Raw genomic sequence first — 26,764 nt, 5'->3', positions numbered from 1 at the left:
ACTGGCAGCTTAATGTCCCGGGGTTCTGTTGTTTCAGACGTGACAGAGGGGGAGGGATGAAAGCTGGAGGAGTGGCATTACTAGTCAAGGAGAATGTCACAGCTGTGCGTAGACAGGACAGCCCGGAGGGCTCATCTACAGAGGCCATATGTGTGGAGCTAAGGAACAGGAAGGTGTGACCACACTAATAGGGTTGTATTATAGATCGCCCAATAGTCAGAGAGAATTGGAGGAGCAAATCTGTAGAGAGATAGCAGACCGATGTAAAAAACAGAAAGTTGTCATTGTAGGGGATTTTAACTTTCCACATATTGACTGGGAATCCGACACTGTGAAAGGGCTGGAAAGCTTGGAGTTTGTCAAATGTGTTCAGGAAAGTTTTCTAAATCAATATATAGAGATACCAATGAGAGAGGATGCAACACTTGATCTCCTATTAGGGAACCAGACAGGTCAGGTGTCAGAAGTTTGTGTCGGCAAACATTTTGGGTCCAGTGACCATAATATCATTAGTTCAAAGTTAATTATGGATAAAGGTAGATCTGGTCCTCGAGTTGAGGTTCTAAATTGGAGAAAAGATTTTGTGGAGATGAGAAAGGATCTAGGAAGAGTGGATTGGGATAAGTTGTTTCTGGCAAGGATGTGTTGAGTAAATGGAAGGCCTTCAAAGGCAAAATTTTGAGAGTACAGAGTTTGCATGTTCCTACCAGGATTAAAGGCAAAGTTAACAGGCTGTGGATGTATATGGATTTTTGCAAGGCATTTGATAAAGTACCCCATGCAAGGCTTCTTGAGAAAGTAAAGAGGCATGGGATCCAAGGGGACATTCCTTTGTGGATCTAGAACTGGCTTGCCCACAGAAGGCACAGAGTGGCTGTAGACGGGTCATATTCTGCATGGAGGCTGGTGACCAGTGGTGTGCCTCAGGGATCTGTTCTGGGACCCCTACTCTTTGTGATTTTTTTAAATGACCTAGATGAAGAAGTAGAGGGACGGGTTAGTAAATTTACTGATGGCACAAAGGTTGGGGGTGTTGTGGATAGTGTGGAGGGCTGTCAGAGGTTACAGCGGGACAATGATAGGATGCAAAACTGGGCTAAGTGGCAGATGGAGTTTAACCCAGATAAGTGTGAGGTGATTCATTTTGGTAGGTCAAATATGATGGCAGAATATAGTATTAACAGTAAGACTCCTGGCAGTGTGGAGGATCAGAGGGATCTTGGGGTCCGAGTCAATAGGACACTCAAAGCTGCTACTCAGCTTGACTCTGTGGTTAAGAAGGAACATGGTGCATTGGCCATCATCAATCAAGGGATTGAGTTTAAGAGCTGAGAGGTAATTTTGCAGCTATTAGGACCCTAGTCAGAACCCACTTGGAGTATTGTGCTAACTTCTGGTCGCCTCACTACAGGAAGGCTGTGGAAACCATAGAAAAGGTGCAGAGGAGATTTACAAGGATGTTCTGTGGATTGTGGAGCATCCCTTATGAGAATAGGTTGAGTGAACTTGGCCTACTCTCCTAGGAGCGACGGAGGATGAGAGGTGACCTGATAGAGGTGTACAAGGTGATGAAAGGCATTGATCGTGTGGATAGTCAGAGGCTTTTTCCCAGGGGTGAAATTGCTAGCACGAGAGGGCACAGTTTTAAGGTGCTTGGAAGTAGGTACAGAGGAGATGTCAGGGGAAAGTTTTTTACACAGAGAGTGGCGAGTGCATGGAATGGGCTGCCAGTGACGGTGGTGGAGGCGGATACGATAAAATTTTTTAAGAGACTCCTGGATAGGTACATAGAGCTTAGAAAATAGAGGGCTATATGTAACCCTAGGTAATTTCTAAGGTAAGGACATGTTCAGCACAGCTTTGTGGGCTGAAGGGTACGTATTGTGCTGTAGATTTTCCATGTTTCTATGTTTCTTAACAAAGGAGGTTTCCTCCTTCTTAAAAGAACTAGGCTTTTCTTCCTCGCCATCAATGCTGCCATCAACCGCATCTCTTCATTTCATACACATCTGCTGTCACCCCATCCTCCTGCCACCCTACCAGGGATAGGGTTCCTCTTGTCCTCACCTACCACCCCACCAGCCTCCGCGTCCAGCATATAATTCTCCATATCTTCCACTATCTGCAACGAGATCTCACCACCAAACATATCTTTCCCTCACCACCCCGCCCCCCAATTTCTGTTCTCCACAGGGATCCCTTATCCATTACAAGACTCCCTTATGCATTTGTCCCTCCCTGCTGATCTCTCTCCTGCCACTTATCCTTGATACATAAGGGTGACCAGAACTACACTCAAAACTCCAAATTAGGCCCTAGCAACATCTTGAACAATTTAAACATAACTTCCCAACTCCTGTGTTCAATACTTGGATATTTGTTTTTGCTCTATATCTTCTGCCTGGCATGCCATTGCCCATTCACTTAGCCTGTCCGTATCCCCAAAGAAAACCCCAGCATCCTCCTCATAGCCGACACTGCCCACAGTAAACCTGAATATATTACAGATGTATAAATAAATAAAACAAAAATGCCCTCGTCAAAACTGTTGATACAGATTGTGAACATGTAGAGTCCCAGCACTGATTACCGCAGAGACTGCTGTGTTAAATATAATAAATTTTATAATTATGTTAACAGTGATCCGATCCAACAAGGAAAAGGCCAAGTGACATTAAACTGTCAATCAAAGAGACCAAGCTGAGAGGAGTTGCAGATAAAAGTCTGGGGTAGCCATTAATTGGAGCTTTTGAAGTCAAAGTCAAAGTCAATGTAAACATATCACAGTATCACTGTATGTATATGTTGTCCTTGAAAGTGAGTCTATATGCTCTGGAATCTGGTTAGTATTGATAGGTTATCCACTCCGGTTCAGGAGTCTGATGGTTGCAGGACAATAACTGTTTCAGAACCCGATCACGTGGAACGAAGGCTCCTGTACCTCCGCTTGATGGTGGTGGAGAGAAGAGAGCAGAGCCTGGATAGTGCTGGTCCTGGATGATGGATGCTGCTTTTTTCTTGCAGGAGCACTCCATGTAAATATGCTTATTGGGGGGACAGACAATAGACAATTGGTGCAGGAGTAGGCCATTCAGCCCTTCGAGCCAGCACCGCCATTCACTGTGATCATGGCTGATCATCCACCATCAGGATGGCTTTGACTGTGATGAACTGAGCTGATCCACTACTTTTTGTAGACTTCCCCAGTCATTATTGCATCTGTGTTTCCATACTAAATATTTCAACCAACTGTTCACAATGAAAAACCCAGTCCAAAGTTCAATGTTCAAAGTAAATTTAATACTACATACAACCCTGAGATTCATTTTCTTGTGAACGTTCATAGTAAATACAAAGAAACACAATAGAAATGATGAAATACTGCACAAAATATGAACAACAAATGTAACAAAAGCAGCAAACTCTGCAAATAAAAAAAGAAAGAAAAAAGCAAATATAATAATAATAATAAATATATAATCAATAATATTGAAAACTTGAGATGAAGAATCTTTGAAAGTGAGTCAAGACGTGGAACAGTTCAGTGTTGAGGTGAGTGAGGTTGAGTGAAGTTATCCAGTCAAGTTCATCTTCGAAGGTGTCAGCAATCATTCTCAAAATAAACCTTACCACTCTTTGGCCCTCCAATGTTAAAGCCAACCCAGTATTGGACTGTAGACAAAAAGAATTCACACAGAATATAGGATTTACATTCAGAACAGACTTTATCACAAGCTGATGTTAACAGGGGAACCACTTGTTTCAGAATGAATCCAAGGACGAGAGAGTTTCCGGAGGATTGGATGGTTGCGAGTGTTGTTCCTTTATTCAAGAAAGGGAGCAGAGGTAGCCCAGGAAATTATAGAACAGTGAGTCTTACGTCAGTGGTTGGTAAGCTGATGGAGAAGATCCTGAGAGGCAGGATTTATGAACATTTGGAGAGGTATAATATGATTAGGAATAGCCAGCATGGCTTTGTCAGGGGCAGTCCGTGCCTTACGAGCCTGATTGAATTTTTTGAGGATGTGACTAAACACATTGATGAAGGAAGGACAGTAGATATAGTGTATGTGGATTTTAGCAAGGCATTTGATAAGGTACCCCATGCAAGGCTTATTGAGAAAGTAAAGAGGCATCGGATCCAAGGGGACATTGCTTTGTGGATCCAGAACTGGCTTGTCCACAGAAAGCAAAGAGTTGTTGCAGATGGGTCATATCCTGTATGGAGGTCAGTGATCAGTTGTGTGCCTCAGGGATCTGTTCTCGGACCCTCCATAGATGTTGCCTGAATTGCTGAATTCCTCCAGAAATTTGTGGTTGTGTATCTTGACCTCTCGTCTTTCTTCACAAACACAAGAAAGTCTGCAAATGCTGGAAATCCAAAGCAACACACACAAAATTCTGGAGGAGCTCAGCAGACCAAGTAGCATCCATGGAAATGAATAATCATTCGATGTTTTGGACCGAGACCCTTCTTCAGGTCTGAGAAGGAAGGGGGAAGATGCCAGAATAAAAAGGCGGGAGGAGCTGAGAGAGGCTAGCTGGAAGGTGATAGGGGAAGCCAGGCAGGTGGGAAAGGTCAAGGGCTGGAGATGAAAGAATCTGACAGGAGAGGAGAGTGGACCATAGGAAAAAAGGAAGGAGGGGACCCAGGGGAAGTAATCACAGGTGAGAAGAGGTACAAGGTCAGAGTGTCAGAGTGGGGAGTGCTGAGTGGAAGGTAGCTTAGTGATCAGTGTAATGCTTTGCAGTGCCAGCTATAAAATCAGGGTTCAATTCCCATCTCTGTCTGTAAGGAGTTTGTATGTTATTTCTGTGACCGAGTAAATTTTCTCCAGATGCCCTGGTCTTCTCCCACATTCCAAAGACATATGGGTTAGGATTACGTCTTAAGTCTTAGCTCTATTGGGACTGTGTTGGTTGTTGACACAAGTGCCACATTTCGCTGTATGTTTTGATGTTTCGATGTACATTCTGTGGCCACTTTATTTTGTACAGGAATAGAAGCCAGTCTGGTCTTCTGTTGCAGGAGCCATTCCATTTCAAGGTTCAACGTGTTGTGCATTCAGAGATGCTCCTCCGCTCACAACTGTTGTAATGAATGGTCAATTGAATTACTGTCACCTTCCTGTCAGCTTGAACCAGTCTGGTTATTCTCCTCTGACCTCTCTCATTAACCAACGCTCACTGGATTTTTTTTTTGTTTTTTTGCACCTTTCTCTGTAAACTCTAGAGATTGTTGTGCATGAAAATCTGAAGGGATCAGCAGTTTGTAGGGAACTCAAACCATCCCGCCTGGCACCACAATGATTCCGTGGTCAGTGACTGTGATCACATTTATTCCATATTCTGACATTCGGTCTGAACAATTGAACCTCTTGACCATGTCTGCATGCATTTATGCATTGAATTGGTGCCATGGGATTGGCTGATTAGATATTTGCATTAATGAGCAGGTATACAGGTGTACCTAATAATGTGGCCACTGAAGGTATATGCGACAAAACTATTTTTTGAATCTTTGCTGTTTCCTAGCCTTTAGCCCTCCCCCTCTGATATCACTGTTGCACATCTCTTCCCCTTGATAAAAATAATGCCTTTTGTTTCCGGCAAACATACTGTAATAGAAAGTGAATGGCAATGGATTTGTAAAGTTAGAAAAGCAAAAGCAAAATTAACACAGACAAAATTTGGAATGTTTGTAAATATTATTGAGCAAGGTTTCTAAAGGAGGTTGTCCTTCAATTAAACATTGCACAAGATAAAATAATGGTAATATCTGTCTGTTAATAATGTATACAAAATATAATGATTCATATTCAAAAACCATGCAATTTTTCTTTTATTAGGGGATGGTTGTTTTCCATACATCTCACAAACATGGAAAAAATATATCTCGCTGTGTGTTTACTTCCTGGGATTCTCTATTCTGCACATGGTAAGCACCTCTGGCATTCATTTATTTTACATTATTAGTGGGCAGTGTTTCAAAGTCTAACGGATAATTGAGTCACTGGGTTATAGAGCCACTGCAGCATAGAAACAGACCCTTCAGCCCATCTAATCTCTGCCAAACCGTTATGCTGCCTAGTCCCATTGACTGCACACGGAGCAAAGCCCTCTACAACCCTCCCATCCATGTATGTTTCCAAATTGTAAAAAAATTACAATCCAACCTGTAGCCACCACTTCTGCTGGTAGTTCATTCCACACTCACGCCACCTTATGAGTGAAGAAGTAGTCTCTACTTTAATATTTCACCTTTCACCCTTAACCTATGACATCTAATTCTAGCCTCACTGCACCTCAGTGGAAAAAGCCAGCTTGCATTTATCCTCTGTATGCCTCGCAATTTTGTATGACCCTGTCAATTCTCCCCTCATTCTCATACGCTCCATGAAAATAAGTTCTAACCTATTCATTCTATCTCTTTAACTCATGTCCTTGAGTCCTGACAATATCTCTGTAAAAGTTCCTCTGTAGTCATTCAGTCTTATTGATATCTATGACCAGAACTACACACAATAATTTTGCGTCACCAACGTCTTATACAACTTCAACACACTAACTCCTTTACTCAATACTCTCTGTTTTAAGAACCTATCATGCTCTCTTCTTGCTGCTGCCATCAGGTAGAAGGTACAAGAGCCTCAGGACTCACACCACCAGGTTCAGGAACAATTACCACCCCTCAACCGTCGGGGTCTTGACTAAAAGGGAATAGCTGCACTCAACTTCACTTGCCCCATAATTGAAATGAACCCACAACCAGTGATCTCACGTTCAAGGACTTTTTATCTCATTATCTCATGTTCTCAAAATTCAAAGTCAAATTTATTGTCAGAGTACCTGCAGCCCTGAGATTCATTTATTTATTCTATTTATTTGTGTTTGCAGTTGCACAGTTTGTTATCTTCTGCACCCTGGTTGAGTTTTCATTGATCCTGTTACGGAATCAGAATGAGATTATGACCGGCATAAGTGGAGAAATTTGTAAGCTTGGCAGCAGCAGTGCAATGCAATACCAGGTGCATCGAGATGGAGCTCTTTAGAGACTGTGTTTGAGGGCTGCAGCTCAATGACCTTCAGCTTGATAGGGAAAGTGAAGCAGTGATAGACAGAAGCTACAGGGAGGAGGGCACCGCAAGGCTAAAGGAGACAGATAAATGGGTGACTGTCAGGAGGGGGAAGGGAGAACCTCAGATAGTGGAGAGCCGTACCCCTCAACAATAAGAACTCCATCTTGAGTACTGTTTTGGGGGGGGCAGAACCTACCTGGGTGAAGCAACAGTGACCGTGCCTCTAGCATAGATTCTGGTCCTGTGGCTCAGAAGGATAGGGAACCAAAGAGAATGGCAGCAGTAATAGCAGACTCAATAATCAGGGGGACAGAAAGGTAATTCTGTGGATGGGAAGAGGACACTCGGATGGTAGGTTGCCTGCCAGGTGCCAGGGTCTGCCGCGTTTCTCACATGTCCACAGTATCCTGAAAAGGGAGGTTGAGCTGCCAGAGGTCGTGGTACATATTGGTACTAATGACAGAAGTCGAAAAAGGAAGGAAGTCCTGAAAAAACAATACGGGGAGTTCAGAAGGAAACTGAGAAGCAGGACCTCAAAGGTAGTAATCTCGGGATTGCTGACTGTGCCACGCGACAGTGAGGATAGGAATAGAATGAGGTGGAGGATAAATGCATGGGACTTGAACAAAAGGATGGGTTGCACTTGAACCCAAGGGGAACCAATATTCTTGCAAGCCGATTTACTACAGCTGTTGGGAGTGGTTTAATCTAATATGGCAGGGGGATGGGAACTAGTATGTTACAGCAGAGGATGAGCCAGAAGATTCACTAGTAAATGATTGATAGAAGGAAGGACAAGCCAATGAGTGGGTAGAAATGCAGAGCAAAGAGGTAAGTTGTACCGCAGAGACAAAATTCAAAAGGGTGAAGAATAGAGGACATTAAAGTGCTGTATTCAAATGCACATAGCTTTTGGAATAAGGTGGATGAACTCATGGCACAAATAGATGGTCGGTGTGATGTTGTGGGCATCACTGAGCTGTGGCTGAAACAGGGCCATAGTTTGGAGCTAAACATCAAAGGATGTACTTTGTATGGAAACAGCAGGGAGGAAGGCAAAGGCAGTGGTGTAACTCTACTGGTACATCTTTAGAAAGGGGTGATACAGGGTCAGAGAATGTTGAATTTCAGTGGGTGGGGTTAAGGAACTGCAAGGGTAAAAAAAAACATTATGGGAATCATACAGTATATAGGCCTCTGAATAGTAGCCAAGATGTGGGGTTGAGATTAGAAAGGGAGCTGGAAAAGGCATGTAATAAGGGTAATGACACAATTGTAATCAGGGACTTCCAATATGCAAGGGGATTGGGAAAATGAGGTTGGTGTTGGATCACGAGAAAGGGAATTTATTGAATGCCAGTGAGATGGCTTTTTAGAGCAGCTTATGCTCGAGCCTACTGGGGAAAGGCTACCTTCGACTGGGTGCAGTGTAATAACCCAGATATTATTAGTCAGCTGCATGTAAAGGAAAGTTTGGAGGCAGTGATCATAATATGGTTGAATTTATACTGAATTTAACAAGGAGAAGCATATCTCACACGTATAAAGGGAATTACAGAGGCATGAGAGAGGTGCTTGCCCAGGTGGATTGGAAGAGGATACTGGTGAGGATGACGGCAGAGCAGAGATAGCTGAAGTTTCTGCGAATGGTTGACAAGGTGCAGGACAGGCATGTCCCACTGAGGAAGAAGCTCTTAAATGGCAGGATAGGCAACCGTGGCTGACAAAGGAAGTTAAGGACTGCATAAAAGCCAAGGAAAGAGTGTACAAGGTAGCAAAAGTGAGTGGGAAGTTGGATGATTGGGAAGCTTTTAAAATCCAACAAATTGCGGATAAAAAAGCGGTAAGAGGGGAAAAAGTTGAAACATGAGGGCAGACTAGCCAATAATATAAAGCAGGATACTAAAAGTTATTTTTTTTTCCCCAGTTACATCAAGGGTAAAAGGGAGTTGAGAGTTGATATTGGACCACTGGAAAATGATGCTGGTGAGATAGTAATGGGGGACAAAGAAATGACAGATGAACTTAATAGGTACTTTGCATCTGTCTTCACTATGGAAGACCCTAGCAGCGTGCCAGTGGTCCATGAGTGTCAGGGAGCAAGAGTGAGTGCCATTGTTATTATAAAGGTAAAAGTGCTGGGCAAACTCAATGGTCTTAAGGTTGATAAGGCACCTGGACCAGATGGACTACATCCCAGAGTCCAGAGAGAGGTTGTTGAAGAGATAACAGATGCATTGGTCATGATCTTTCAAGAATCACCTGATTCTGGCATGGCCCTGGAGGACTGAAACATTGCAAATGTCACTCCACTCTTTCAGAAGGGAGGAAGGCAAAAGAAAGAAAATTACAGGTCAGTTAGCCTAACCTCAGTGGTTGGAAAAGTATTGAAGTCCATTTTTAAAGATGAGGCTTTGGGGTATTTGAAGATTAATGATAAAATATGTCAAAGTCAGCATGGTTTCTGTGAAGGAAAGTCTTGCCTGGCAAATTTGTTTGAGTTCTTCGAGGAAGTAACACGCAGGGTGGATGAAGGAGAGGCAATGGATGACATCTACTTGGACTTTCAGAAAGCATTTGATAAGCTGCCACACATGAGGCTGCTTAACAAGATAAAATCCTATGGTGGTACAGGAAAGATACTGGCATGGACAGAGGAATGGCCAACAGGCAGGAGACAGCAAGTAGAGTCAAAGGGGTCTTTTCTGGTTGGCTGCCAGTGACTAGTGGTGTTAGAAACATAGAAACATATAGCACAATACAGACCCTTTGGCCCACAACACTGTTCCGAACATGTACTTACTTTAGAAATTACCTAGGATTACCAATCTCCCTCTGCTTTTCCAAACTCCATGTACCTATCCAGGAGCCTCTAAAAAGGCCCTATTGTATCTGCCAATAGGGTCTTTTAAGACCTATTGTGTTTCTCAGGGGTCAATATTGGGATCCGCTGCTTTTCCCATTGTTGTTCAATGGTTTGCATAATGAAGTTGATGGATTTGTAGCAAAGTTTGCAGATGATGATATGAGGATAGGTGGTGGGGTAGGTATTGCTGAGGAAGCAATGTGATTGCAGCAAGACTTCAACCAACTGGAATAATGGACAAAAGAGTGGCAGATGTTGGGAAATGTATGATCATGCATCTTATTAAAAGGAACAATAGTATCTCAATGGGGGAAGGTTCAAACATCAGTGGTGCACAGGGACTGAGGAGTCTCATGCATATAAATAAAGATATGGAACGGTTTAGAGTAGAATATTTTATTGTGAATAAAGTGCATTTCGATAAAATAATTTAACTTGTCGACAGTGTCCAGTGTAAGGGAGACAAGGCCTTCCAGTGGAGCCAAGACGGACATGGGGGGAAAGTCAGAACGTTTTTTTACAGGAAGAGTGGAGAAATCAAGACCACCAAAAATTAATTCTTTTTCCACACTGATTGATAATGTCCTCCACACAAAATGCTGGAGGAACTCAGAAGGCCAGGGTCTCGGTCCAAAACGGTGACTGTACTCTTTTCAGTAGATGGTACCTGTCCTGCTGAACTCCCGCAGCACTTTGTATGTGTTGCTTGGATTTGCAGCATCTGCAGATTTTATCTTGTTTGTCATGACATATTACTGCAATTTGTCTTACCGTTCCCATTCCGACATGCCTGTCCGTGGCTTCCTCTGCTGTCACAGTGGGGCCACTCGCAGGCTGGATTAACAACAACTCATTTTCCATCTGGGTAGCCTCCAACCCGATAGTATGAACATTGATTTCTCCAAAGACCGGTTAAGTTCTCCCCACTTCACTTTCTCCCTTTTCCATTCCCCATGCTGGCTCCTGTCATTCCCCTTCTTCAGCCTTTACCTCTTAAATGTATCATCTCCCAGCATCTTGCTTCATCCCCCCTCACCCAGCCACCTAATCTCACCCATCGACTGTTCGCCAGTACTCTTTCACCTCACCCCACCTTCTCATTCGGACTTCTTCGCCCTCCCTTTCCATTCCTGATGGTGTGTCTCAGTATAAGATGTTGACTGCTTATACCACTCCATAGGTGCTGCCTGACCTGCTGAGTTCCTCCAAAATGTTATGCATGTTGCTCATGTTTTCGAATATCTGCAGAACCTCATGTTTATGGTTGTTTTCCTCCTTTGTCTCTCATACAGGCAGAGAAATATTTACTGGACAAACTTGTAGAATCTTTCAGGTTAATTTTGATGCATTTAAAGTAGAATTATTTACCAGTTTGAGCCCATAATCATTTTGAGCAAAGATATATTTTACTTTTCCCCCAAATTAAAGATAATGGTAATTACTTAATTAATATATTATTGAGTGTAAGATATTTGCTGAACTTGGTCTTTCTTTTATACGTTGCAGGTAAATTCCAAGTTATTGGCCCAGTGCATCCTGTCATAGCCGTCGTGGGTGAAGATGTGAGAATGAACTGCCAGGTTGTGCCAAGTGAATCGAGTCGCAACATGGCACTTCAGTGGCTTAAAACAGACCTCAACTCTGCAGTTCACGAGTTCAGAAACGGAAGAGATGCAACTGTCAATCAAGATCCTGGCTACAGAGGAAGGACTGAGCTGTTTAAGGACCAAATAGATAAAGGAAATGTGTCCCTTCGAATAAAGAACGTTCGAGTAGCCGATGAAGGGAAATACATCTGCTCAGTTGATAATGGAATTGATTTTGAAGAAACATCTATTGTCTTGAAAGTTGCAGGTTAGTGAGCATGTGTAAAAAGTGAAAACTCATCTGTACAGATGCAATGAAAAACTTACTGGCATCACAACATCACAGACACACAGCATCGCGTAAGCAGCGTTTGCCAGTAACACGTCAATTAAACAAAAATTATCCAAAACTTTTACAAAAAGAATACAACTAGAACAAAATAAATCTCCACTTTTCTGTAAGGTGATCAAAGTGTTCGTAGTATTGCAAAACTGTGGGATTTGAGTTGTACCTGTAGGTTGTCTAGAGCAGCATGGTAGCATAGTGGTCAGTGCAACGCTATGATCAGATCCGGGTTCAAAGGTTCAATTCCTGTGCTGTCTGAAATGAGTTTAGACGTTCTCTCTGTGACCGTGTGGGCTTCCTCCCACATTCCAAAGAAGCACAGGTTAGTGTTAGTGAATTGTGGGCATACTATGTGCCACAACAATACACTCACTATGTGAGTTGCAAATCATAATCGTCACCCTATTTTAATCAACAGAACACAGTTCACTGCGAGTTTCAATGCAGGTATGGCAAATGAAGCTGATCTTGTTTTGTAAACCTAATCTTCTTTCAAGAGCTGAACAGTTAGAAGGAAGTAGTTGTTCCTGAACCTCGTGGTGTGGACTTCGGGCTTTGGAAGCCGTGAGAAGATGGCATTTGTTGTTTTATTGCAGCAGGATGGTGGGAATTTCCGATGATAAGTGCTACCATGTTGTGCAGGTATTAATGAGTGAGGGGAGAGATGTGCCAGTGATGTACTGAGCTGAGTGCAGTTCTCTCTGCAGCTTCACCTGTCCCCATGCATTCCAGTTACTGTAGCAGACTATGGCTCATTCCAAAACAACACAAGCTTGGTTGTGGGGTTGCACATTGCGTCATGGTCTGGTTAAAATAAAGTAATCATTTTATGGTTAAACTAATGTATTTTGAAATTTACTCTTCATTCTCTATTGATTGATGTCCAATCTAGAGGCAAATGGCAAGGTGGGGGATTGCCAGAAGGGACCATGACACAAACAAATGTGAATCTTTGTAGTTCCTCACTCACCCAGAGAACTCTGGATGTTCTCAGTGTCCACAGATACATGATCAAAGGATATGAGAATGAGGATGGGACAAGCAAATGAACATCTATCAATCTCGGTCTATTCTCATCAGCTGTCAGATATTAGCTCAGCATTGGATTTTAATTTTAATTTGTAATATTTTTTATTTTTTAGTATTTATTCAGAAGCACTTATTGATGTGAAACTCGGCAAAGCTGGCGATAGGGATTTTACATAAGTTGTCAGATTTCAGAGAAATTTGTCAATAATGTTGTTCCTGTTTCACCCTAATATTTTGTTGAAGAGAATCATTGCTCAGCTGCACAGATTGTTTCAGGGAGCAAGGACAGCCTTTTGGGTCCAAGCCTGGTAAATTAGGGCAATGAGAAATCAAAGCAGAGAGCATGGGAGTGGATCTAAAATGGCAACCTTGGGGAAAACTTTTCTCATGTTTTAGAATAGTGGTCACCAACCTTTTTAAGCCCAAGATCCCCTACCTCAACCTTAGTGAAAGGCAAGATCTACATACTAAATCATTTAGAGAAGAAAACAGCTCAGATTGTACTTCCAATTTGAGGCATTTTATTTGGGCTAATTGTATTTGAATTACACAAAATACTTTTGTCAAACTTTCAAATTAATTCAAACAAGAAAACACTGTAACTAGCATATCAAACAGGCCATAGCTGTCTTTTTTTAAAAGAATATTGCAATACTTCACATCTTAAATTCTAAGTTTCATTATTTAATTTTATTTCAACACGAAAAATAAATGAATAAAAATTAACTGTTGCACTCAGTGTGATGACTGGGGCTGAATACTTTCTGCTAGTTCCCTGAAACTTGGCTCATAACTACAGACAGCCAGTCTGAGACAGTCTGTGAGGTGTCTGTCAGTAAGACAGCTCCTGTACTTAGATTTAATAATTTTCATCTGTGAAAATGCAATTTCACATAGATAAATTGACCCAAAGTAGGCACTGACTTTTAGTGCTATAAAACCAACGCATTGCTGGGGCCCCATCAGTAGTAATTGCCACCAGTTTATGATTGGGGATTAGATTAGATTATGAGGACACTCAGTCTTCGTTTATTGTCATTTAGAAATGCATGCATTAAAAAATGATACAGTGTTCCTCCAGAAACATATCACAGAAACACCGAACAAACTAAAACTAAAACTGACAAAACCACATAATTATAACATATAGTTACAACAGTGCAAAGCAATACTGTAACTTGATGAAGAGCAGACCATAGGCATGGTAAAAAAAAAAGTCTCAAGTCCCAATAGCCCCATCATCTCACGCAGATGGTGGAAGGGAGAAACTCTCCCTGTCATGAACCCCCAAGCGCTGGAAACTTGCCGATGCATTGTAAGCACCCGACCGCAGCCGACTCTGAGCCCATCTGAAAACTTCGAGCCTCCGACCAGCACTCTGGCACTGAGTACCATCCACTGCCGAGTGCTTCAACTCCGCCCCAGCCGCTGAGCAACAAGCAAAGCTGAAGAATCGGGGCCTTCCCCTCTGGAGATTCAGGATCACACAGTAGCAGTGGCGGTGAAGCAGGCATTTCAGAAGTTTCACCAGATGTTCCTCCGTGCTCTCACGTTCGTCTCCATCAAATCAGGATTGTGCACGGCCCCTACTTGACAGATAACAGATATTCATCACCTGCAAGCTGCGTCCCACCGCCATCTTTGTGATTTCCCCGGATGTCATTTTCAGAGACATATTTTTTAAACTCATTGTAAATATCCTCATCTCTCGTTCTCTCTTTTAATTGCAAAAGAGTGAGGAAGTCCTCCTTTGTAGTAAAATCCTGGAAAGCCATTCTGACAAATAGAACAAGCTGAGCTGTTTGCATTACATCCAGGGATTCATCGAACTGTAGTGAAAAATATTCACGGAGTGACAAGTCCTTTAACACTTGTCGATCCACGTCCTCTGACAGTGACTCTACACTCCTTGTCACTGTTGCAGGGCCAAGCGGTATATTATGTATTGCGGTTGTGATGCCGTTTTTGTTTTTAAAGTTATTAAAAACAGTCTCTGCGGTAATGGCCATTGCTTCCTTGAATAAATCACCATCTGTAAAGGGCTTCTTGAGTTTAGCCAAAAGGTGACTTACACGAAATGATGCTTCAATAGCAGCCTTATTTTGAGCAGCATGTTTTGTGAAAAATGATTGCTGGGCCTTCAGCCCCGATTTCAGCTCCTCAACTTTCCAGGCATGAATTGCGCTCTTTGGGGGTTAGGTGTTTTTAAATTTCTGGCGGTTGTGGTGCCGCTCCAGATTCCCTCTTTTAGTTAGTGCTTGTGTTTGGTGGCACAACATACATACACACTTGTCTTTCACCAAGGTAAATAAAATTCCTCTTCCCATTCTGGATGGAATTTGTACGTTTTTGCCTTCTCTTGTGGAGCCTCCGCCATGCTGTCAGGATATCATGAGCAAGTGTCGTATATTGATGTTTGCGACAGTCTGTACTCTTATCTAATCTAATTGGTCACTTTGATGCAGCACAAGCTACGCTGAAAACGCGGTGCATGGCGGGGGAGCTACACACATATACACACTGGGCAGAAAGAACGGAACTAAAACTCCGCAACCCGGAACCAATCTCTCTTTACAAACAGCTTTCAGTAGCAAAAGTATTGCTATATTACCATTATCCTAATCAGTACTACTTATTTTTATAATGCTCACATTACAACAGTATTTGTGTATTTATTTTTGATTTTTTTCGGGATCTACTGGAAAAGCCTCAAAGATCGACCAGTCGATTGCGACCGATGGGTTGGCGACCACTATTTTAGAACATACGACATTACAACACACTAAAGCTCTTTGACACACAATGTTGTGATAACCTTTTAACCTTCTTTGTGACTAATCTAACCCTTCCCTCTCAAATAGCTCTCCATTTTTCTAATATCTACAAGCCTCTCTGATAGTCTCTTAAGTGTCCCAAATAGATCTGTTTCTACCCCCATCCTGGCAGAGCATTCTACACATCCACCACTCTCTTAAAAAAACAACTACTCCTGAATGACATCTCCCCTATACTTTCCTGCTACTTAAAGTTACGCCTTCTTATATCAGCCATCTTAATATTTATTCCGAAACATTTAATAGGCTTGAAAGTTGGCAAAGCTGAGAGATTTTATTGGTAGTTCTGCGTCAGGTTCACCCTAATACATTGTTGAATGTACATGCACTACACAGAAGATCACTGCTGAGCTTTGATTGTTTCAAGGTTCAAAGTAAATTTATTACCAAACTACATTTATGATACCAAGTGCTATCCTGAGATTTAGTTTCTTGCGGAGATTCAAAATAAGTAGACAGAAACAGTAGAATCAAAGAAACCTGCACACAACAAAGATAGACAATCAAAGTGCAAAAGACAACACAATACATAAATAATAAAATAAGTAAAAACAAATAAAAATAATAGTAATAAATACGTAAGCAATAAATGAGATGAAGAGTCCTTGAAAGTGAATCCAACGGTTGTGGGAGCAGTTCAGTGTTGGGGTGAGTGAAGTTATCCCTTCTGGTTCTACAGCCTAATGTTTCAGGGGTAATTAATGTTCCTGAATTTGATGGTGTGGATGCTGATGCTCCTGTACCTCCTTCCTGATGGCAGCAATGAGAAGAGACAGACAGAAAGAACAATTATTTTGGGTTCAAACTTGGCAAACTAGGGCAGTGAGAAACCACAGCAGAGAGTGCACAGAGTGGATCGAAACTGACAACATCATGGTGAACATTTCTCACGTTTTACACAGTTCATCAGAAATATAATTTCTAAATTTGTCTGTTTATTCTTGCAGCTTTGGGATACGAGCACTGGATCAACATTGGAGGGTACAGAAAAAATGATATTCAACTTGTCTGTGAATCTAATGGATGGTATCCTGAACCATTGATACAATGGATTAGTGGTGATGGAAAGAATTTGACTTCAAAGTCTGAAATAAGTTACAACCAGGATTCCAAAGGCCTGTTCAATGCCCAGAGCAAGATTTTTATATCAAAAGATTCAACCAGCAGGTCCAGGTGTATCTTAGAGAATCAAGTCCTGAAGAAAGGACAAGAAGCAACTATCGAGATAGCAGGTTTGTAAACTACCAAATGTAGTTAATCACAACTGATTTGCATAGCTAATAAATTGAACGACGAGAGGGAACAAAGTAACTGCACTCCCAAGGTAATCTCACTCTACAAACAATCTTGGCTGCCCTTGATGGTTTTGTCTCATGCCTAACGAGGATAAGTTGAGTGAAATAGGGCTTTCCTGTTTGGAGTGAAGGAGGATAAGAGGTGATTTGAGAGAGTTGTACAAAATGATGAGGCATAGACTGAGTGGATAGCTAGACACTTTCTCCCAGGGTGGAAGGGGAGATAATGAGTGGGATAATGTTAAGGTGTTTGAAAAATAAATCATGGGAGGGATTTCAGGGGTAGGTTTCTTTTCTGCAGAGAGTGGTGGGTGCACAGAATGCACTGCCAAGGATGGTGGTAAAGTCAGATATAGGCATCTGTTAGTCTCGTGAGACCATGGATTTGCACATTGGAATGTTTCCAGGGCGTAGGCCTGGGCAAGGTTGTATGGAAGACTGGCAGTTGCCCATGCTGCAAGACTCCCCTCTCCACACCACCAATGTTGTCCAAGGGAAGGGCATTAGGACCCATACAGCTTGGCACCGGTGTAATCGCAGAGCACTGTGTGGTTAAGTGCCTTGCTCAAGGACACAACATGCTGCCTCAGCCAAGGCTCAAACTAGAGACCTTCAGATCACTAGATGAATGCCTTAACCACTTGGCCATGCCAAGTCTGTGAAGTCAGATACATCAGGGACATTTAAATGGCTCTTAGATAGGAACGTGGATGAAAGAAAATTGGAGTGCTATATGAGAGGGAAGTGTTAGATTGATCTTAGACTACAATAAGGGCTTGGCACCAGATCGTGGGCTGAAGGGCCTGTACTGTGATGTAATGTTCCATGTTCAGTTTTGCACAGGAAGGCTCTATAAGTAGGTTGGTCCTGGATATCAGCTCTGAGCTGAAATGTGGTATGGTGGGATTTCTTCATTTGGATCTCTCCAGATTATTGAAGAGGGATTGTTCATACAAGGACAGTTGCCAGTTGTGTCATTTATAATGTTTCCTGTGTCCATTCCAGACTGACCGGGAATAATCCAGGGGTGATGAGTCCATGAAGAAATTGTATGAGTATTTTTAATGAGCTGTTCTCCAATTGGACCAATGAACAGGGAACATGCAACGTAGAGCAGTGCAGTACAGCACAGTACAGGCCCTTCAGCCCACATTGTTGTGCTGACCCCTGAACTCTGTGACTAATCTAACTCTTCCCTCCCACATATTTCTCGACTGTCATATTTCCCAGGAGAATCCAGGACACTGATCATCCCTTCTGTAAATGAACTCATTGTGATGTACTGAACTGATTATTTTGTGACTTCCAACACCCACCATTTGATGTTTCTTTACAAACTACTCCTTTGTGTGATAGTCATAAACTCTTACTCCTTGGTCTAACTACCCCACCGTGCAGCTGGGTGTCAGACTTCCAAATCAACAGACCTTCGATAGTCAGGATGCATAACAGCAACTCCGGTCCCCATCATCCTCAAGAGGGGTAGCCCCCAGAACTGTGCGCCGACCCCAACACTGTACACTCTGCTCACACATGACTGCCCAACCAAATACCCGAACAATCACATTGAGCACCCACGAACCCACCCCTCCACGCCCCACTACTTCGTTATTTCCTGTCAGTACGACACTCCTGTGGCTAGCATCATTTTATGGACATACAATATGCCTTTGCAAATAAGCTATTTTATGTACTCATATTTATTGTGTTATTGTGTTCTTTATATTTGGATTTTTTTTTTGTGCTGCATGGGATCCAGAGTAACAGTTCAATATCCTTGTGTACTGGAAATGCCATTAAACAATCTTGAATCCTGAATTCTGTGCGGAAACGGGCTCCTCTGTCCAACTGCTCCATGCCAACTGAGATGTCAATCTATGCTGGTACCATTAGCCCATGTTTGCCCTTTAAATCCACCTAGTCCATAACGAACTGTTATTCTGCATAGTTCCATCAACCTGTACCTAGACCATAGCCCTCCAAACCCTGTCCATCCATGTATTTTTTCAAACTTGTCTCAAGTGTTGAAATCAAACCCACATTCACCGTTTCTTCTGGCAGCTCACACCACCCTGTCAGCTCCTTCTCAAGTTCCCCTCAAATATTTCAACTTTCACCCTTCATCCAGGTCCTCTAGTTCTAGTCGCACCCAACCTCAGTGGAAAAAGCCAGCTTTTGTTTGTCCTCTCTATACCCCTCATAATTGTGTATATCTTCCTCTTTATTCTCCTGCGTTCCAGGACACAAAGTCCTAATCTCTTCAACATTTCACTATAACTCAGGACCTCAATTTCCAGCTGCATCTTTGTAAACTTTCTCTGCACCCATGCAATTTTATTCATATCTTCCCTTGTAGCTTTAGAAATACAGGGCACTTCCCAAAGTAGCCATGAACTTGCAGCTTTATTTTTCTTCAGTGATACCTGTGGGATATTTTCAAGGCAATGTTGTCTAACTGCTGGCATTTGCTTTTCAGATGTTTTCTTCCCAGTTGTCTCGGGCTGGCTGGTGTTCTTGTGTCTGCTCCTCTGTCTTCTGTTGATAGCACTTGGATTTGGCGTTTTTTGGACCATAAAAAGACGCAAATACATGAAAGGTATGGTCTTAGTCTCACACAGCCATTGGGCAACACCAAGTCAGAATTTAACCCACTTTGTTTTTCATGTTACCAATGAAATTTAAATACACTCAGTGGCTGCTTTATTTGGTACAGGAGTGGAGCCCGGTGTGGTCATGTGCTGCTGCAGCCCATCAGTTTCAAAGTTTGGTGTATCATGTGCTCAGAAGTGCTCTTCTGCACACCACTGTTGTAACGCGTAGTTATTTGAATTACTGTCAGCTTGAACAACTCTGGCCATTCTCCTCTGATCTTTCTCAAAAACAAGCCTTTATTCACACTCACTGGATGTTTCTCACATCTTTCTCTGTAAACTCTCAAGCCTGCTGTGCATGAAAATCCTGGGAGATCAACAGTCTCTGAGATACTCAAACCACACTATCTGTCACCAGCAGTCATTCCACGGTCAAAGTCACTTCGCTCACAATTCTTCCCCATTCTGATGTTTGGTCTGGACAACAACTGAACCCCTTGACCATGTCTGCATGCCTTCATGCATTCAGCTCCTGTCACCTGATTGGCTGATGAGATATTTGCATTAATGACAGGTGTGCAGGTGTACCTAATAAAGTGGCCACATAGTGTGGCTTGAAATAAGTAGGGGAGTGCGCAGAAGTAGTCTGACACTATTTTGGATCTTTGTAAACCTTGAAATCCGTATATTTTGGGTTGAGGTTGGTTAATGTGGGGTTGGGGTTCCTGTTGGGAGAGGATTCAAAGACACCCATGTAACAATTGGCTTTGAAGTGTCTGCATGCCAAATCCATGTCCGTTGGATGCTAGTCCAGGGGTTGAAGGACTGTGTCTGACTGTGGGAGGTGGGAACGCAGCTTCTCTTGCTGCTTGCTTTGTTGCTTTTTGTGTTCTGTGTTGTTCTTCTGAACATTATGGGTCTGATATGTTGTAGCTGGAATGTGTGGCAACACGTGAGGGCTGCCCCCAGCACATCATTGGGTTGTGTTGGCTGTTAAGACAAATGATGCATTTTGCTGTCTGTTTTGATGTAAACATGACGGACGCCATGGTAATGAGGTGGTTAGCATGGCACTATTACAGCGCGGAGCGTTTCTTCCACGCTGCCCTCAAATTTACCTGATCCCTTTCCGACACCTCCCTCCCCTTTCCCAATCTCTCTGCCTCTATCTCTGGAGTCAGCTTATCTACTGATGTCTATTGTAAACTCTCTGACTCCCACTGCTACCTGGACTATACCTCTTCCCACCCTGTTACTTGTAAAAATGCCATCCCCTTCTCTCAATTCCTCCATCTCCTCTGCAACTGCTCCCAGGATGAGGCTGTTCATTCCAGAAATAAGGATATGTCCCCCTTTTTCAAAGAAAGGGGTTCCCTTCCTCCACCGTTAACACTCCCCCTCAACCACATCTCTCCATTTCATACACGTCTGCTCTCACCCATCCTTCCGCCACCCCACCAGGGATAGGGTTCCTCTTGTCCTCACCTACCACTCCACCAGCCTCCATGTCCAGCAGATAATTATCCACCACTTCTGCCATCTCCAGTGGGATTCCACCACCAAGCACATCTTTCCCTCCCTCCACTTTCTGCTCTCTGCAGGGATTGCTCCCTACGCAGCTCCCTTGTCCATTCGTCCCTCCCCACTGATCTCCCTCCTGACACTTATCCTTGCCAGCGGAACAATTGCTATACCTGCCTCTACACCTCCACCCTCACTAACATTCAGGGACTCAAACAGTCCTTCCTTCACCTGTGAGTCTATTGGGTTCATCTACTGTATCCGGTGCTCCTGGTGTGGACTCCTGTATATCGGTTTGAACTGATTGGGAGACGACTTCGCCGAGCACCTACGCTCCGTCCACCAGAAAAAGCAGGACCTCCCACTGGACACCCATTTTAATTCTACTTCCCATTCCCACTCCAACATGTCAGTCCATGGCCTCCTTTACTGCCGCAATGAAGCCACGCATGTCGGAGGAACAACACTTTATATTCCGTCTGGGTAGCCTCTAACCCGATGGCATGAACATCGACTTCTCTAACTTCCAGTCATACCTCCGATCCTCCCTCATCATTCCCCATTCCCATTTCCCTCTCTCTCCTTACCTGCCCATCACCTCCCTCTGGTGTTCCTCACCCTTCACTTTCTTCCACGGCCGTCTGTCCTCTCCTATCAGATTCTGCCTTCTCCAATCCTTTATCTGTTTCATCAATCAATTTCCCAGCTCTTTACTTCATCCCGTCTCTTCTCCTGGTTTCACCTTTCACCTACTACCTTGTATTTCTTCCTCCCCCTCCCACCTTCTTACTCTGACTTCTTATCTTTCTTCTCCCGTCCTGATGAAGGCTCTCAGTCTGAAACGTCGACTGTTTACTTTTTTCCTTCGATGCTGCCTGGCCTGCTGAGCTCCCCAGCATTTTGTGTGTGTTGCGGACACTTTTCACTGTATGTTTCGACATAATGAGATAAATAAATCTGAATCTGAATCCAGTCTGTTTCTGAAATGGCCTAGCAAGCTGCTCAGTTGTACTACATCCAGTGTTAAAGCAAAAGAATGATATAAGGAGATATTCCCCTTGGTATCAAGGCATGCGCTAAATTATGACATCGTCAGTTCCAGTCCAGGTGTCCTTGCAAGCGTCTCCCTGAGGACATTTGAGGACAGGTGTTTATATTTTCAGAGATCCCCCACAAAAGAGAGAGAAGCAAATTTAGGCCACTCAGCCCTTCTACCATGCCATCATGTCTAATTTATTATTCCTCTCAACCGCATTCTCCTGCCTTCTCCCAGTAACCTTTGATGTCCTGATTAATCAAGAATCTATCAACCTGTCCTGTAAATATACCCAATGACCATCTCCACAACCATCTGTGGCAATGAATTCCACAGAGGCACTACCCCCAGTTAAAGAAATTCCTCCTCATCTCTGTTATATTCTATTTTGAGGCTGAGTCCTCTCGTTCCAGACCACCACTACTGGAAACATCCAATCTATCTAGCAATATTTAATAGGTTTCAATAAGATGCCACCTTATTCCTCTAAACACCAGTCAGTACAGGCTCAGAGGCATCAAACAATCTTCATACATTAACCCTTTCATTCCTGGGATCATTCTCGTGAAAATCCTCTTGACCCTCTTCAATGCCAACACATCTTTTCTTAGATAAGCAGCTCAAAACGGCTCGCAGTGTTCCCAAGTTGGTGTGACCAAATCTCAGCATTACATCCTTGACTTTATATCCCAGTGCCTGCCATTGTAAGGTTGGGGTACAATTGCTGCCACTCTCTGTACTCTGTGTACACTCTCTGTACACTCTCCCTGTGACCATACGGAATTCTGCTTTTTCCCACATTCCAAACATGAGCAGTTAGAGTTAGGGTGAGTGAGTTCTAGGCAAGCTGTGTGTTAGCACGGCATCACTGGTGGGCTGCCCCCAGCTTTTCACAGACTGTATTGGTCATTGATATAGACAATGTATCTCACTCTGTGTTTTAATGTACATGTGATAAACAAAGCTAATCTCTTACACTGACTAAGGCAGCCCTTGTATTGTATCTGGAGTTGATTGTTGTTGTCCTGAGGTACTTCCTGTCCTGCTGGCAGATCTGCCCCAACAGTGAGACCGATACTTATGGGAGCAGGTAGCACTGGGAGTCCTAGCATTGACTACCGATCCCATAATATCCAGTAAAATTGGGTCAACATAGACATGGACATCTCCTCTTAACTACCCCACGGTGACCTTAGCCAATGGAACCGTGCTGCTCAATGCTCAACATTGTATGGAAGAGGCACTGAAAATAGTAATTGTACAAAACAAACCCTGGGTAGAGGACCTCTCCCTTCAGGAATCGCTTGGCAGCATGATCACTGATCAAAGTGGTCAAGGTACGAAGGACCAGGATGCCATATTAGGATGGCAGTGATTAGTGCAGTGCTATTACAGCTTGGGGCATCAGAGCCCAATCTGGTGCTCTGTGTCCTCCCTGGGGAATGTGTGGGTCTCCTTTGGGTGCTCCAATACCTGTTAATGGATTGATTGGTCTTTGTAAATTATCCTGTGATTAGGCTAGGGTTAAATTGAGGATTGCTGGCAGCACTCCTCGAAGGGCAGGAAGAGCCTATTCTGTGCTGTATCTCTAAGTAAATAAAAGTAAGTTAAAAATATTCAATCCGCAAGTGGAAATGTGCAACCAATCATGAGGAGATCAACTTACTTGATTGGTAAGAATGACGTCTCCCTATGGCAAATGGATCTGTCCATGGCCACATTACAAAACTGAACACGTGTGGTGCTTATGGAGATGTGGTGACACCTTCACACTGAAAACTCTCCCCATTGACCCCGAAGCCTGCAGAAGAGGACATGGCTTTAAAGTAAGGGGTGGGAAGTTCAAGGGGGATATTAGAGGGAGGTTTTTTACTCAGAGAGTGGTTGGTGCGTGGAATGCACTGCCTGAGTCAGTGGTGGAGGCAGATACACTCGTGAAGTTTAAGAGCCTACTAGGGGTTATATGGGAGGCAGAGTTTCAGAGTCGGCACAACTTTATGGGCCGAAAGGCCTGTAATATGCTGCACTAGTCTATGTTCTATGTTCTATGTTCTATCAAGTTAATGCTCAGTGTTGCCAGACAGGCTAACAGGAGTAGAGCTCGTTAATCTAATTTGTCTTCCTCCCAGGATTCCCTGTATCCCAAAAGTTGGTTGTCAGCCAACAGGATTCACTCCATGGGATATCAAATAAAGACCGATAGCTTTGGATACTGCAAAAGTTATGGGACCTGACATTCTATCTGTAGTACTGGAGTTTGCACTCGCTGGTACAATTACTCATCTTTAGTTTTGAAATGGAGAATTCATTCCATTCTTTCATAATTATAAGCAAAAATAGATGTTAATGAAAGTTACTGGTGTTTATGTTAACTACAATTCCATTGTTGAATTTTCTAGGTCTAGAAGATGATGAATCCGTCAAACAGTATGGTGAGTGTATAATAACTGAAATAAATGCACTATAACAATGGATAAACTACCAGTTCTTGTAGATGTGCCTTGTAAAGAGACCATAAGATATAGTAAGACATTATACCATCCAGGCCATCGAGTCTGCTGCACCATTCCATCTTTTATTCTATTATCCTTCTCAACCCCATTCTCCTGCCTTCTCCCCGTATCCTTTCACACCCTGACTAATCAAGAACCTATCAACCTCAGCTTTAAATATACCCAGTGACTTTGTTTCCCTGGCTGACTGTGGCAATGAATTCCACAGATTCATTACCCTCTGGCTAAAGAACTTTCTCCTCATCTCTGTTCTATATGGATATCCCTCTGTTCTGAGGCTGTGTCCTCTGGTCTTAAGGCCCCCCATCAGAGGAAACATCCTCGCCACATCCACTCTGTCGAGGCCTTTCAACATTTGATAGGTTTCAATGTGGTCATTCCTCATTTTTCTGAATTCCAGTGAGTAGAGGCCCAGAGCCATCAAGTGCTTCTCATATGACAAGCCTTTCACTCCTGCAATCATTTTTGTGAACCTCTTTGAACCCTTTCCAATGTCAGCACATCCTTTCTTAGTTACAGGGCTCAAAACTGCTGACAATACTCCAAATGAGGCTTCACCTGTGCTTTATAAAGGCCTTCTGAAAATCCAAGTACACAACATCTAGCGATTCCCCTTTGTCTATCCTGCTTGCTATTTCTTCAGAGAATTTCAACAGATTTGTCAGGGCAAGATTTTCACTTAAGGAAACCACACTGAATATTGTCTATATTATCATGTGCCTCCAAGTACCCTGAGACCTCAGCCCTAATAATCAACTCCAACCACTGAGTTCAAACCAACTGGGCTATAGATTCCTTTCTTCTGCCCTTGTCCCTTCTTGGAGTGGAGTGACATTTCCAATTTTCCAGTCCTCGAGAACCATGCCAGAATCTACCGATTCTTGAAAGATCATTACAAGTGCTTTCACGATATCTTCAGCCACCCCTTTCAGAACCCTGGGATGTACACCATCGGTTTAGGTGACTTATCTACCTTCAGTTTCCCAAGAACCTTCTGCCTATTAATGGCAACTTCACACATTTCTACCTCTGGAACTTCTGGCACACTGCTAGTGTCTTCCACAGAGAAGACTGATGCAAAATGCTTAATCAGTTCGTCCGCAATTTCCTTGTCCCCTATTACTACCTCTCCAGCATCACTTTCCAGTAGTTCAATATCTACTCTCGCTTCTCTTTTACACTTTATATATCTGAAGTATCCTCTTTAATATTATTGGTTAGCTTACCTTCATATTCTATTTTTACCTTCTTTATGACTTTTTTAGTTGCCTTCTTTTGGTTTTTAAAAGTTTCCAAATCCTCTAACTTCCCACTAATTTTTTCTGTATTTTGTGGCCTCTCATTACACATAGGTGATTGTATAAAATTATAAGCAAGCAGAGGAAAGGTAACTTACCAGAAAAATATCAACTCTACACTCCAATCCCACACATGCAATGTCAAATCTTTACAGTAACAAAACATAACAAAACCCTATTCTCCTACAACATCCAGCTAAAGAGGTTGGTGGTGAATAATCCATGGAGGGAGCTTCATAAGATTAATTAAATACACAGCCTCTGTCTGCAAAGGATAAAGAGATCAGTATCCCAGAATAACGGATTTCCCCATTACCTTGAATATAGTGGCGTGTCATTGAGGACCAAGGGTCTAAATTAGTTCTCTGATCATCTGAATTTGATTAGAATGTAGAGTGTACGGTAGAACATTACATCACAGTACAGTACAGGCCATTCAGCCCACAATGCTGTGCAAACCAGTTACCTACTTCAAGATCAATCCAACCCTTCCCTCCCACTTAACTCTCATTTTTTTCTTTCATCTATGTGCCTGTCTAAGAGTCTCTTTAATGCTTCCAACATATCTGCCTTTACCACCACACACATTACAAGCACCTACCAAAATCTGTGAAAAGAAAAAAAAACTACTAACCTCTGAAACCCCCCCCCCCCCTATACTTTCCTCCCAACACCTTAAAATTATGTGACTTTCTATTAGCGATTTCCACCCTGGAAAAAATGCCTTTGGATGTTCACTTGACATATGGCTCTCATCGTCTTGTATGCCT

At 42.9% G+C, this 26,764-nt stretch overlaps 1 protein-coding gene across 1 annotated transcript in view; it reads left to right on the top strand.

Annotated features, from left to right (window-relative positions):
• The window catches only part of LOC140198246 (butyrophilin subfamily 1 member A1-like), a 50,393-nt gene that overhangs the window by 9,440 nt on the left and 14,189 nt on the right, over window positions 1-26,764 (top strand). The window contains exons 2-6 of the mRNA XM_072259299.1: window positions 5,850-5,938; window positions 11,452-11,799; window positions 16,688-16,972; window positions 19,512-19,631; window positions 24,583-24,615. Of these exons, the coding sequence (XP_072115400.1) occupies window positions 5,881-5,938; window positions 11,452-11,799; window positions 16,688-16,972; window positions 19,512-19,631; window positions 24,583-24,615 (844 nt within the window). The 5' untranslated portion in view covers window positions 5,850-5,880. The remainder of the gene's footprint in view (window positions 1-5,849; window positions 5,939-11,451; window positions 11,800-16,687; window positions 16,973-19,511; window positions 19,632-24,582; window positions 24,616-26,764) is intronic.

This window comes from Mobula birostris, chromosome 5, assembly GCF_030028105.1.
Source record: "Mobula birostris isolate sMobBir1 chromosome 5, sMobBir1.hap1, whole genome shotgun sequence".
Classification (NCBI taxonomy): Eukaryota; Metazoa; Chordata; class Chondrichthyes; order Myliobatiformes; family Myliobatidae; genus Mobula; species Mobula birostris.
The sequence above is the reverse complement of the archived record's forward strand: the minus strand, read 5'-3'. Positions and strand labels throughout refer to the sequence as shown.